This window comes from Solanum stenotomum, chromosome 2, assembly GCF_019186545.1.
Source record: "Solanum stenotomum isolate F172 chromosome 2, ASM1918654v1, whole genome shotgun sequence".
Classification (NCBI taxonomy): Eukaryota; Viridiplantae; Streptophyta; class Magnoliopsida; order Solanales; family Solanaceae; genus Solanum; species Solanum stenotomum.
This window is the reverse complement of record NC_064283.1, coordinates 51,744,229-51,759,861: the sequence shown is the minus strand read 5'-3', so window position 1 is coordinate 51,759,861 and position 15,633 is coordinate 51,744,229. Positions and strand designations below refer to the sequence as shown.

The 15,633-nt window shown below is 31.7% G+C and overlaps 1 protein-coding gene across 1 annotated transcript; it reads left to right on the top strand.

Annotated features, from left to right (window-relative positions):
- Window positions 1-654: 654 nt before the first annotated feature.
- On the top strand, window positions 655-1,800 carry LOC125856083 (agamous-like MADS-box protein AGL80). Its single transcript, XM_049535663.1, has one exon. It carries the CDS (start codon window positions 655-657, stop codon window positions 1,798-1,800), a length of 1,146 nt encoding a protein of 381 aa, XP_049391620.1.
- The last annotated feature ends 13,833 nt before the right edge of the window (window positions 1,801-15,633 follow it).

The window sequence follows — 15,633 nt, the reverse complement described above, 5'->3', positions numbered from 1 at the left end:
TTTTTAACAGCATATAGTTTTTTGTGAATATGTTCTTCCAAAATTGGAAAAAATAATAATGAACTTTTATAAGCGCTGCAATAATTATAACATTTGAGATAATGCCATTTAATATTTAATAAATATTTGTATTTAGAAAAACTTAACCATTAAATTAATTATTTTTAGGCATAATCAAATATCGTCGAAATTGATATTTCAAAATTCTTAGTCAATATTGAAAGTATACACTTGTTTCAATCTTTAATAATGTACACCCATAACATAAACTATATTTTTTTTGTTTTTTACTTTCTTGATGAAGGAAATGAGTAAGAAAATACATTTGATATAACTCTATGACCATCTTTTGCGGGTACTACTTAGATTAGAACCACACTAAGTCTTTTCCTAATATGAAAAGTTTGACTCAAAAAGTTGGTCAAAATAAGACTAGAGTCATAAACTGCATATATTTCAATGATAACATCTAATATTTTTATTTAATACACTTTCATTTATTTTTTTTCCAAAATTGTTATTTACAATTAAGAATTTTCTAATTCAAACTATTAAAATTTTTACAGTCTACTTTTTCCTATAAATTGGAGTCAATCCAAGGCCAACAATAGCAAATTCAATTTTGAACAAACACATTTCTCCTCCTCTTTAGTCATGCCTAGAAATAAAGTGAAATTAGCTTTGATTGAAAATGAATATGATAGAAAAGTCTCACACAAGAAAAGAGAAAAAGGGTTCTTGAAAAAAGCTCATGAACTCAGCATTCTTTGTGATGTTGAAATTGCTGCCGTTATTGATAGTCCTTACAACAATGAACCTACAGTGTTTCCAAATTATGATGCTGCAATCAACACCTTTGTAAAGTTTAAGGAGTTGCCAACGTTGGAGAAATCAAAAAATATGGTGACAAGAGAAGAGTTCACCAAGAAACGAATCGAGAAGATGGAGGAAAAACTACTAAAGGTAAGGAAGCAAAATAGGCTCAAGGAAATTACAAATGAGATGTATGAAGTTACAAGAGGAAAAGATATTTCCCCCAACATGGATCCTTACGACTTCAATGATCTGAGTTATATGATCAAGAAAAACCTTCTACAGATACGTGAAGCAATGAATGGTGAAGAAGTTTGTACATCAAATGTCCCTCAACCCATTGTTGAACCGATAATAATTGGTGGGACCAACTCTGAGGGGTCAAGGGCTACACTATTGGCCACTGCTTGTTCTTTACTACCGATGATTCCTCTAGAGTCTCCATCGATGGTTCCTAGTGGAACCAACTTTGAGAAGACGAGGCCTCCTCTATTTGTCCCTAATGTGGCTCCACCAATAGTTCCATTATCTGCTTCTCCCAAAGTAACCCAACAAATGGTTTATCTAGCAGATCCTTCAAGGACTCCTATTCAAATGGTTCCTCTTATGGACACCTCGCAGGTTAATCCTTCTCCTTTATTTTCTTTACAAATATTTCCTCCAATGGCTCCACACTTATTTTCTACAATACCTCAACAAATGGCTATTAGAAGAACTCCTGGAATGGCCTTCTCAATGCCTTCAGCAACAATGTCTTCTCTTATGCCTTCACCAATGATAGCTCCTCCAGTGTGTTCTCCACTGACATCGCAAATGGATCCTTCAACTGATCTCCCCCCAATGGGTGCATCAATGCTAATTAATAACCACCAAAACTACACAGCTAACAGTCCACAGAGTCCTCCATTGTCTGAGTTACTAAATTGGAATAATGATGATGTAGTGACTTTATTGGAGGACCCATCATTACACAACATTAATGTTTAAGATCCAAATCGCACCAACAATACCTAAAGACTTTAGGACCAGTATGTGTCTCTTTTAAGTAGTATTATTTTATATGTCCGGGTTGTTCCCATGTATTATTTGTGTCGTTACTTGTTTTTCATGTTTAAGTTGTGTCATAAGACTCTCTACATCTCTTTTTATTTATCCTTATTTTATGCGTCCGTCTTTTGTGCTTGTTTTTTTCAAAGTTTGTCATTTCATTCACTTATTAAGTCTATGGTCTATTTAAATATTAATAGATACTCACATATTTATTTGCACTTTTTTTTATTATTTTTATTTAAATGTTGTTATTAGTATGGTTTCCACATATGACCTCTTACACTTCAAAAAATTTAAAAATCAATTTACATATTGATCAAATTTTCATTCTGAAACTTTTCAGTGTGACCTAATATCACATCTTAGATTGAAAATGAACTTCAAAGTTAATGAAAATTATCAAGAAAACCTATTTAATATTTATATTGAAAAAAAATAAGTTATATCAATTTATATAACTCTAAGTATCATAATATTGAATTGAAACTCAATTTATGTGTGTAACTATTAGTCAATACAAATGTTTAACTTTAATCAACTCTGTGAACATTATTGGGTTATTGGTCAAGCCAAAAGACATGATTAGGAACTCATAATGGACGTATTCATGAGTCATAAAAGCAATCTTTGGGATGTCTGCCGCCCTCATCCTCTACTAGTGCTAGTCCAATCTCAAATCTATCTTAGAGAACATTGTTGCACTCTGAAGTTGGTCAAACAAATCATTAATACACATCATCAGGTACCTATTCTTGATGGTCATCTTGTTCAGTTGCTTGTAGTAAGTACACATATGTTAGGTACCACCCTTCTTCTTCACAAATAGAACCAAAGCACCCCACAGAGACATATGAGGCCTAATTAACCCTTTACTCACAAGCCCTAGAACTTTTCATTAATCTCTCTCAACTCAGCTAGAGCCATCTGATAGGGCAGAATAAAAATTGGGTCATGTGCCTTGCTGAATATCAATGTCGAAGTCAATTTCATGGTCAGAAGAAAGACTAAGGAGATCGATAGGAAACACGTCAAAGAAATCTCTAACCACTAGAACTGACTCATGAGAAGGAATATTGGTACTAGTATCACAAACATATGCAAGATAGGCTAGCCAACCCTTTCATACGACCCATCATGCCCTCATAAATGAATTTACACCCCTTGACATATGGCTATTAACACATGTTCACATGATTAGAGGGATAATTGGCATGCACAAATTATTAGTCTTGGAAAAGAAACCCAAGACCTCATGATGAAAAGATAGCCAATCCGTGCTTATAAGCTCGATCGAATACAAAAGAATCACTGATGGGGATAGTTAAACGCACGCATGGGCACATACATGGGCTCAGATAACACATCCACACATATATCATAATAGGCAAGGACAAATGAATAAGTAGATCCCTCATAAAACAAAGCAAAAGTAGAGTAATGAGAGATGAAGATCATACATGTAATGATGGTATCTGAAGCCTCTACCTCTAGTTAACTATACCAGAGCCTTGGGGGCCTGAACTTATTGACCATGTTACATGCACTGACTGACCATGGGGAAATATCTAGAAAAGTGATCCAATATGCCACACTCATAACAACCCCTACCAGAAGCAAGCTGGTATGTTGAGTCGGCTGAACCCGACTGACCAACACGGCTTGAATACCTAGAATGTGAACCCTGAGAAATTTGACCTAAGACCTGGCTTCCCTAACTACTAACACTCGAAAAACCATCAACTGTAATCTATAGGGCTACTTAAACAAGTTTACTAGCCTGAAACTGTTGTGGGTAACCTCTCCTTGGAAACCCCTACCACAAAACTGAGACCCCATAAAACTACCCTAATAGTAGGGCTTTTTGTCGTTGCCTCCATAGGCCTCATGACGTGTACCTTGAATCGTGTGTGCATGGTCTATTACTTGAAAAAATGAACAATGTGATGCTACCATCTACTTTGTAGCCAACCGAAGGGGTAAATTCAACCCTCTGACTAATCTACGCACTCACTCGTACTTTGCCGGCATAAGCATAGTTGCATGACGGGCTAGCTCATAGAATAACATCTCATACTTAGAAACTGACATTTATCTCTGTAATAAATCTATAAACTCATCAAGCAACCTCTCCCTCAATCTTCGAGGTCCATACTTCTTCAACGAACTGAGCTAATGGCATCAGAGGTGATCTGGCTAGCCTGCACTTAAAATAAGACCTCCCCACTACTTAGTTGGCCCATCCATATGGAAAGCAGTATCATCAACCTTGTGCAGCTCCTCCAACCCGAGGTCATGCAACCTCTCCAGGAAACTCATAAAAAATTTGTGGGCATCCTTTCCTGAACCATCAGAGAACCTCAGAAGGACCCAACTCGATAAAGCACCCCAATATCCTATGCTTCTTAGAAGACATAATTGGCCTAATTTCCATAGGCAGAGCAATTGATAGCATCGACGGAACCACTAAGTGAGGAGCTGCATTAGCAGGCTACTCCCCTGGTATTTGAATACCTTATTCCTCTATCAGTGAATATATTAATCGGTCCATGACCCTAGGAAAGAAGCGGTGATTTTACATGTTGTTGAGGATGATGCTCAAGATATTAATATGGCAGTATAGATTGATGTTGCATATTTTAGTAGTTTTCTATAAAAGAACACACCTATTTCTTCTTTGGTTCCTAACGACAGGAGAGATAAAAAAATATTGTTGATTTGATTGAAAAACATAATGATAAAATTGAAACACTTGAGACTTGGGATACTGGGAAGTCATATGAACAGGTTGCTAACATTGAACTACCAATAATTGTACGTCTAATACTTTATTATGTTGGTAAGTCAAGAAAGAGGCAAATCCAGGATATAGAGTATGTGCGTTTAGAATGAATGTCATCTTATTATATGTATTTATTACTATAAATAAAAAATTGTTTATAAGAAATATAGCTTTGTTTAACTGTTTTTGTTTTTATCACTGAAGATACTTCAGGCTCTGAGGTTCTCCAACTTGTTATGCAGGTTGGGCAGATGAAATTCATGGTCTGATTGTTCCTGCTAATGGAACATATCATGTTCAAACATAGCATGAGGTAGCACCATAGTTGTACTATCACGACGCAACCCTTCGTGAGAGGCACCCACACTAGCCTGGTGGGAACAAACTATCTACTAATACGCAAGTAATTAATCAACTTAAAATGGCATTTTTAATAAGTAAAAGAAGTCTTTATATCAACCATTGTCAAAACATTCGCGGAAAACCCCCTAGAACCTGAAAATCTTATACCAGAACATCTATTTAGTCTAGAATATGGGGATGCAACCCATAACAAACACAGTCTAAGTCCAAAAAATGAACCAGAGGGAAAAGAGAAATCCATAATAGCTCGGAAGAAATAACCCACCCTTGGATTCAAGAAGTGTTGGAGTCACAACTGAGGTCGTGAAAAAGCCACTGAAATATGCCCTATACTCAATAATGAAAGAGCAAGTTTAGTATGAGTACACAAAATTCACATATACTAGTTGGATCATCGACCCGCTCTAGTTATATAAAATATGAATAGGTAACCACAACTTAGTACAACCAGACAACATACAATTATAACCACAGTAAAAAGCATTACCTAGACTCTTAGCCCTCATCCTGACTTAACATTAACATGATCAACAACATTGCAACAAATCCAACCCGATTCACTCATGGAACCAACACACAAACAATCACAGGTATTAGGTGTGTACCCAAATCAATCAATATAGAACCTATACCAAGTGTGGTACCCAAGCTAACCGAAAGATATATTGTACCAATCATGGTACCCGAGCCAACTAAGAGATATCATGTACTAGGTGTGGTACTCGAGCCAACTGTTAGTATGTACCAAGCGTGGTACCCAAGCCAACCAACAATCACATATCTCTATCACTATCACAATCACAACGAATACAATCACACTTGTAAACCCTAGTAAACACAATCATTGCATGAGACTGACAACAAGCTATCATTTCAGTTTTCACTCCTTTCATCTCCCTAACCATGCATTATACATGTGATACTAACGAAGCAATTAGAAAGCACATATAATATAAACGAGAAACAAACAATTATCACCTACCTCGAATAATGCCCGGGAAGCTCTACTGAACTTGAGTCTTCTCATTATTATGATACCTAGCTTGTTTTTGGTCAATAACAATCAATAAAACACATAATCGGGCCCAAATGGCCTAAACACACCCGGATTATATCCTAATCTTAGCTACATGCCAATTTTATGATTAATCTACCCAAACCAGGGTTTTTCCACCATCAAGTCGACCCAAACCCTCCCCTAAGGCCACCACCACATGTGTTAAGGCCTAAGAATCAAATTACAAAGTTTGGGGAGTCATTACTTACCTTTAACAACTATTACGATGGAAAACAGATGAAAACTGCCCTAGGTCGCCTCTGCACTTGGTGATAATGGACAGTGTTAGGGAGTTTTCCGCATTTTTAGCAACATACCCCCGCCATAGCAGTCCAATTCCCTCTATAGCGAGAGTTAATTTGGCTGAGTGGCTTGCATGGGTTAGAACCTCAAAAATCCTCCAAAAGTGTCATTTCACAGCACACCTTCGAACCTTGATGTTCCAAAACCAACCGTTTCACGCCAACTTTGATATCGGGAGTTCTATTCACCTGAAATCACTTCTGGAAAGTCCTTGAGACTCCTAACCTCTTAGCAACAAAGAAAATAAATTATACTTAATACGTTTCACCCAATCCTTTCCATGGATTGCCCAGGACTCATCTCACTCAGATTTTGTCCATGCCGATCCTAGCCTAAAATTTCAACTCACTATTCCAGAATTTTTCTCGCCTGATTTCTATTACAATTATCTCACCAATAAAAACCAGCAGGGGCGTTACATGTATTGAAGAGCAGCCGCTGTATTGGATCTGCTTTAGCTTGTGCTAAAGACAGGAGAGCAGACCCTGTTATCTGCTCTCTATGTACCGAAACTATTGCAAGAGGTAGCACCAAAGTTTCTTCTTACATTACTCATTAAGAGTTTGTTTATAGCACCAACTAACCAATTTTTTGGTTCTATAACGGTCTGTGTTCTAGTTCTCATAGTATGAGATACCTTGAATAGGCTGGCCTGCCTAAAGGTATTTGAGTGTCATTTCTGGTATGTGAGGATGTTGATGTTGATCGGTCTTTGCTCTGTTCTTCAATAAGGTATTTCATTATAGGAGGCAATTGGTCAGGTCATAAATGACATAATCGACTCTAACGTCGCCAATTTTGAAGGGACAATGTTGTTGTTCTGGACCTTAGTCGTATGTTCACGAGAGTATTTACTAAGAATTTGTTGAAAAAGTCACAATTGGTATCGAGACAATCAGTATGCTGTTTTGTATCATGCTATGAGTTTATTTTTGTTTTCTTTGATAATTTTGTCATGTTGTTGGTAATGTGCAAACTGCAATTGATGTGTAAGTGAAATCAAGTCATATTTTATTCAGCCGTTGAAATGTTTCTTATGTTATCCTTATTACATGTGACTATAAATAGAAATCACCCCATAGATTACATTCTATGCAAAGAATTACCAAAAAGAGTGAAGAAACAACAATACAAATGAATAATTTATCTAAAATAATAATGTATTGGTGGCATCTCATCAATATCAATCATGGTTGTTTTTCTTTTTGTTGTTCTTGACAAGGAAAATAATAGACTCACCAATCTTCTTACCTATCATAGTAGAAACATGCTTCTTCTCTTTAGGAACTACACTTCCCTTCTTGGGATTGAGCGGGAATACCCCGTTGCTTCTCTCTCCATTGCCTTCTATATCTCCTTTTCCCTTATCTTCCATCTCGTTCTCACTCTCGTCTCTCTGATCTTTTAGTACTTAAGATGATATATAATAGAGTTTGTTATGTCTCTCTCAGCAAGGGATATTAGAAGGCTTTTTATAGGCCTAACAAATCAACTCTCCTTTAACATTTTCATATTCTTGTCATTTGTGTGTGTGTGTTCAACAAGAACTCGAGCTTACATTTGATGCTTTGTGAGAGTCCTAACTCCTAAGTGTTCCCTAGTCAAAATATATTGCAATTGAGATGTCTTACCATTTCCATTACTAATGTCATTTGTGTGTGTGTATGTGCATTTTATTAGTCTACATGAAGATCATCTAGTATTGTGTATGTGTGGGAGAAGAGAATCTTTAGTTATGCACCAAATTCAACACAACTTTAATTTACATTTCATGTTGTGTGTTCCTAAGTGTGAGAAATTATCAAAATGGTCCTTAATTTATGGGCTAGGTTCCATTTGGTCCCTAATGCACAAAACATGATTGAAACGTCCAGGAATATATTCGATTGGGCTAAGTAGGTTTGTACATAAAGAAAGATGGGTAAATCACATAAATATGCTATATTAAAAAAATATTTACCATTTATGTCAATATAATTTTTCTAACTAAATATAACAATTTTTTTGCAATTAAGAAAAATGTACCGCCACTTGCCTCTTTCTCAGCCCTTTTTCCTCTTCCTCTTTATTTTTTAATTCTTCTTCATCTTTCTTTTCTCTATAATTATTATCTTCCAACTCTTCTTTTCTCTTCTTTTTTTTTTAATTTCTTCTTCTTCTTTCAAATTTTCATTTAAATAACAAATCAATTTTTCATATTTCATTATTTTTATCCAAAAAATACAACGAAAAAAGAACTGAAAAGATGAAAATTTGTACAAAATCATGTTTTCAAGCAGAAATTTCAAATCTCTAAAACTACAACAACAAGAGTTCACCATTGATGGTCATTATAAAGATTCAAATTTTGAATTCATTATTTGAATTTTACGAATTTGTGATTAGTTTGGATAGGATATTCCTACAAATTATTGAAAATGTCGTATGGAATTTATATCACAATTTCAAGAGGGTTTGGTTAAGTTTATAATTGATTTTAGGAGAAATATTAGATTGAAACTCGAAAAAAGTGAAGTTTATGAAACTGTATCACAATTGTATTAAAGTTGTATTAGATATGTTTCATAATTGTATTAAAATTGAATTAAAATCATGAACAATACATTTATAATACATATTACAAACTTCACTCTTTTTAGTTATATCAACCAAAATAATTTAAGCAACACACTCTTAATACATTTATAATATAGGAACAATACATTTGTAATACATATTGCAAACGTTGTCTTTTTCTTAGTGGTACAAATCAAAATAATTTATAAGATATATTTAATACATGTTTTATTCATGAATAGTACATTTATAATACATATTGCACGCTTCACTCCTTTGTTAGTGATACCAACAAGAATAATTTAGGTAATACACTAATAATATCTTTTTAAGACATCCACATTACATTTTAATACATATTGCAACCGTCACTCATTTTCTTAGTGATAAATTAAAATAATTTATAAGACACATCTAATATAAGTTTTATTCATGAGCAATCCATTTATAATACATATTGCAACCATCACTCATTTTCTTAGTGATACAAATCAAATAATTTATAAGACACGTATAATATAAGGTTTATTCATGAACAATACATTTCTAATACATATTGCAAACTTTACTCTCTTCTTAGTGATACCAACCAAATGATTAATACATGCACACTACATTTTTAATACATATTGCAAACATCATTCATGTTCTTAGTGATACAAACCAAAATAATTTATAAGACACATATAATACATGTTTTACTTATGAATAATACAAGTTTAATTTAATCAATAGATTATTATCTTGTCTTTCGTTAGTTATGTTTTTTTATTTATTCTTAATTTTCTGTTCTAATTCAACTTTAATATTGTGTAATACACTTTTAATGCAAATTTAATTCATTTTGTAGTTTATTATTTGTTGTTATTAGATTACTTGTTTAATTCATTATTGATATAAGTTTAATTCACTCTATAGGTCATTGTCTGGTGTTTTCATTAGTTACATTTTTTATCCATGCTTAATTCTCTCTTCTAATTCAACTTTAATATTTGTGTAATACACTTTTAATTCAAGTTAATTCATTTTACAGTTTATTGGTTGATTTGTTATGATTAAATTACTTGTTTAATTCATTATTAATACAAGGTTTATTCAGTTTACAAATCACAGAATGCTCTTTCGTTTGCTACATTTTGCATGCATATTTAATTCACTTCTAATTCAACTTTAATATGTGTGTAATACATTTTTAATTCAAGTTTAATTCATTTGGCAGTTTATTAGGTTTCTTCATTTGTTACGATTAGATTACCTGTTTGCTCTTTAGTTTGGATAGGTTGTTCCTACAAATAATTGAAAATATCATTTGGAGTTTAATATCTCAATTTAAAGAGGATTTGGTTAAGTTTAGAATTGATTTTAGGAGAAATATTAGATTGAATTTCGAAAAGGATGAAGTTTACGAAACTATATCACGTTTGTATTAGATATGTTTCATAATTGTATTAAAATTGTATTAAAATCATGAATAATACATCCTACATTTATAATACATATTGCAAACTTCACTCCATTTTTAATGATATGAACTAAAGTAATTTAGGTAACACACTTATAATACATCACACTCGTTCTTAGTGATACAAACCAAAAATAATTTATAAGGCACATATAATACATGTTTTATTCATGAATAATATAAGTTTAATTCAGTTTATAGATCGTTGTCTTGTCTTTCGTTAGTTACGTTTTTCATTCTTTCTTAATTATTTCTTCTAATTCAACTTTAATATTGTGTAATACAATTTTAAAGGAAGTTTAATTTATTTACTTGTTTAATATTAGTGTAATACAATTTTAATCAATTTTGCAATTTATTAGTTGATATTTTACATTTAATTACTTGTGAAATTCATTGTTATACAAATTCATTCCGTTTACAGATCATAGAATGCTCTTTCGTTTGCTACATTTTGCATTCATATTAATTCTCTTCTAATTCAACTTTAATATGTGTGGAACACATTTTTAATTCAAATTTAATTCATTTTGCAATTTATTATGTCTCTTCATTTGTTACGATTAGATTACTTGTCTAATTAATTAATTATTAATAAAAATTTATTTATTCTACGAATCATTGACTATATGAAAGAAAATAGAGAGAGAGAAAGGGGAAAAAAGCAAGAAGGAGAGGGAAAAGTGCAACAAAAAGAAAAAAGAAAGAAAAAACAATAGAAAGAAAGCAAGAGAGAAAAAGCAGCAGCAGAAAGAAAACAAGGGAAAAAGAACAATATGAAGAAAAAAGGGGAGAAAGAGCGAGAAAAAAAAATAAAAAATTAAAAAGGCGAGAGAGAAAAAGGAGAAAGAGGCAAAAGAGAAAGACAAATCTAATAAAACATATAGTATTGTTATATATTGCTATAAATGGTAATAATTAAAGAGTATATTTAAAATAAGTAATTATTTTTTAAAAAGGATCCACTCAAGTAATTTTTCCAAGAAAGATGTCGATGGCCTCGGTTTATTTTGTTAACAAAAATAGTGATTGTCTTTACTTATATGACTTAAAGACCAAATTAATCGCTTTTTGAAATACGTTAAGGACCATTTCCAACACGTTTATACATTAAGAGTCAAATGAAATCAAAGTTCATACGTTAAGGACCATTTTGATAATTTTCTCGGTATGATTGTTTCGAGCTAATATAGTATTAACTAATTATGATCATAAAAATGAACACCAAAATTGAAGAGAGAAATGGTATCAAGTTGTGCACATGGTTTGCCCCATTAGACAGAGGCGTATTCAGGATTATAAATAATGGGTGCACTATTACAAAAAGGTGGATCTAAGACATAAATTTGAGGTTAGATTCTTTTTACTGAATACCATTAAAATTTTAAAATCATAGGTCCAAAATTAACTTTTATTTATCCAAACCAGTTACAAAATCTTAGAAAGAAAACTAAAACAAGATAGATAAAAGATTCAAATTTCTAACCTCACCTAGAGAGGTGCACCCAATCATCATCGTACTACATTATATGATACTTCGAGTCTGGGTTCATGCATCTATATTTAAATATTTTTAAAAAATATAACACTACTATATATGATTTCAGGAGGGGACCATGGGTTCACATGAACCCGATGACCCCCTCCTGTATACGCCCCTGCCATTAGACTTTAGGTCCAATACGTTTTTCTTAGGACATGCAAAATAAACCTTATATTGGTACAGTGTACACACCCTTAATTCACATTTTAGACATTGATTAGGTAAGAAGAAATCAATAAAGAGAATTAGTTTACATGGTAGAAACACCAAAAAATACAAAGGAAAATATATTACAATTAATCTGTAGGCAATCCATGACATGTTTAATTCCATGAAATAAGATGTCATGTTTTTAAGACATTTTAGGAGAAAAGACATAAAGTAACCACTGAAGTTGTCCCAAATTTTCAAAAAGACACCTTAACTTTGCAACCATCCTATTACCCCCACTAAACAATTTTGAACATATATTATTATATCATTTTTCGATCAGCCCCACATTATAAGAAGTAAGTGTGTTCACACACCAATCATTATGTGACACATGTTAATTTAATTAAAATGTAAAAAAAAATCATTTTAAGTTTTTTCTTTATCTTTTTTTCTTTATTTCTCTCTCTCTTACTTTTTGACTTATTTTAATTTTGTTTTTTATAAAAAAAAAATGCATACTATTTTCTAGACTTTATTAAATTATTGATAACAAAACTAATTCTTTTTCTAAGAAAATTTAAAATTTTGAAAGTATCATATAACTTCAAAATTAGAAATGATAATTTTAAAAGAATCAATGAATTCCCCAAAAATTGAAAGAAGTTAATTGAAATCGAATAAAAAAACTATATGATACTTCCTAATCATCTTGAAATCTAATGGGTTTATCAATTTTTTTGAAATGTAAGAAAAATATTTAGATAAAGTTTTAAAATTAAAGAGAGTAAAACTAATAGTAGTAAAAAAGAAGGGTGAAGTTGTGGTAAAAATGGTGACATTGAAAGTGAGAAGTTTCAATGGAGATGACAATGAATATTTGAAGAAGAAAGAAAGAAAGAAAGGGAAAAAAGAAAAAGGAAAAAAAGTTAAAATAATAAGAAAAATAAGAAAATATACTTTATAATAAAATATTTGTAAAAATAAAATTATATTAGTTATTTTAGGCTGCTCACTCTTCTGTCATGTGGACAAAAAATGATGAAATTATATCAGTTCAAGATTATTTAGTGGGTAATAAGTCGCCCGCATAATTAAGATGTCTTTTTGAAAATTCAGGACAAGTTCAGGTGTCACTTTATGTTTTTTCTCACATTTTATCTATAGTTATCCCCTATTTTTTCCTGTCAAATTCCCCTAAGTGGGTTTGGACAAGGAGAATAAAAAGCGATTTTGGATGAGGTTGTGAGGGGTATCCCTCACACAGAGAATCTCTCATGGAGGAGATTTCAATGACCATATTGGGACACAACTTCAACGAGCTATGATGAGGTTCATGTGGTTTTGGTTTTGGGAATAGAAAAGGAGGAATTTCATTTTTGGACTTCGCAAAAGATTTTGAATTGGTGACAAGATTTAGATAGATTACTAACTCATTAGAAAGTGTGATAGAAGTCTATGTAAGGACGACAAGGTTATCTTGTGTAAGTATTGATAAAATCAATTAAATAAAAACTTAGCTATATTTTTTGTAATAATCTAAAAATATTGCTAAAATTGATAATTAGTGGGCTTACCGGCTTAGGTTGTTATGTTAGGTAATTTTTTCTGGTTTTATTAAGAGAAACTTTCACTTATAGCCACTCAAAAATAGTCTAATTACTCTCCATAGTTATAGTTTGATAATTACAATTCGTAGCTACATGTTATAGGGAGGAGAGAGGTGAGCGAGAGAGGGCAGAGAGTGGGAGAGAAGTGAATTGTATATGTATATTGGTTAGATAATTGTATATTATACATATATATTTGTATATATGGCAAACGAGATTGGGAGAGGAAGGAGAGAGGAGAGCGAGATTGAAAGAGGGAGGAGAGACGCGAGCGAGATTGGGAGAGGAAGGAGAGAGGTGAGCGAGAGAGGGTAGAGAGTGGAAGAGAGGTGAATTATACATGTATATCGGTTAGATAATTGTATATAATACATATACATTTGTATATATGGCGGGCGAGATTGGGAGAGGGAGGAGAGAGGCAAGCGAGAGAGGGCAATAATTTGTATAATTCACATCTCATTTGTATAATTCAGGGCTACGTTTGTATAATTCACGTATTTTTGTATAATTAAGTAATATAAAGTTTGGAATTATACAAATATGATAAAACTTGAAATAACAAATTGATACTAACATAAGCATATGAACTTTAAACAGTTATACAAAATATATTATACAAATTACATTATATAAATCAATTATAGAAAATCCGAAAATTACACATTTATACAAACTTTAAAAGGTTATACACAAAAAGATTGAATGTATATGATGACAAAACTGAAAAACCAAAGGAAATCATTGTCATATACAAATATAAATCATCGTATACAAATATAAATCAAAAGACCAATTGCTAGTTGCGAATTATACAAATGTGGCGAATTATACAAATGTGGCTAATTATACAACTCGAAGTTAGCCCACATAACTAATAGTTAATGTTAATCGTGAGAGGTAATTATAGCAAATTATAGCTATGATGAGTAATTAAGTAGTATAAGTTTGCTTAACTGTGCAATTTTCCCTTTTATTTAATCATAAAATATAACAACACGGAGTTGGTTCCCTTTATTTCGTCAATTACACATTTAGATGAGAGACATATGTTTTATTTAATTTTTAAAGGTCAAGATTATATTATATTAACTAATATCATAATCATAATTAAATGAATAAGTTTTTAACAAATAATTTCTTAACTTTGATAAGAAAATATATTTCCTACAAATCTTGAACTCATTGATTTCATTTTATAGTCTTGTATTCAAATATTAATATTGCACAATATTTAATCACTTTCTGTGCGCTAGTAAATTTATTTTTGAAATATTATGTCGAATTTTTTTTTTAAAAAAAAAAACAAAAAAGAGGGAAGAATTATCACTGTTATAGAAATCATATAATAATAATGAGAGATAAAAAATAACGCATTAGTATTACAAAATGTGAAAATATCCACAATATTTTTTTTAAATAAAAGAAAACATTAATCTAACAAATTAAAGGCAAAATATTTTGTAAGACTACCGTTTATAGGCTAAACAGTTGTTAAGTTCATCTCTTATACATGCGTATATTTTGTCAGATACATTTACACTTAAACAAATTCACTGTTAAAAACTAGATACATATATTTTTAACTCAATAATGTGTCAAATACATCAATAATACGTCAGATACATCAATAATGTGTCAGACACGTGTGTAAATCTCTGATTATTGAAACTTTCCGGTTATGTTCCTAGCTGGTCTGATATCTAACCAAAGTGGTGTTTGCTTTATCTAGGGATGTTCACGATTTGGATAAAAATCAATCATAACCAGAAAACCAAACCCAAACTAATTTTATTTGGGTTTAGTTTGATTTGGTTTTAGATTTAAAAACTGATAATATTTGGTTTTGTTAAAAAAATCGAAGAGATAACCGAACCGATAAATAATATACATATATTTTATTATTATACATACATAATACATTATTTTAATAATTTTTTAATATAT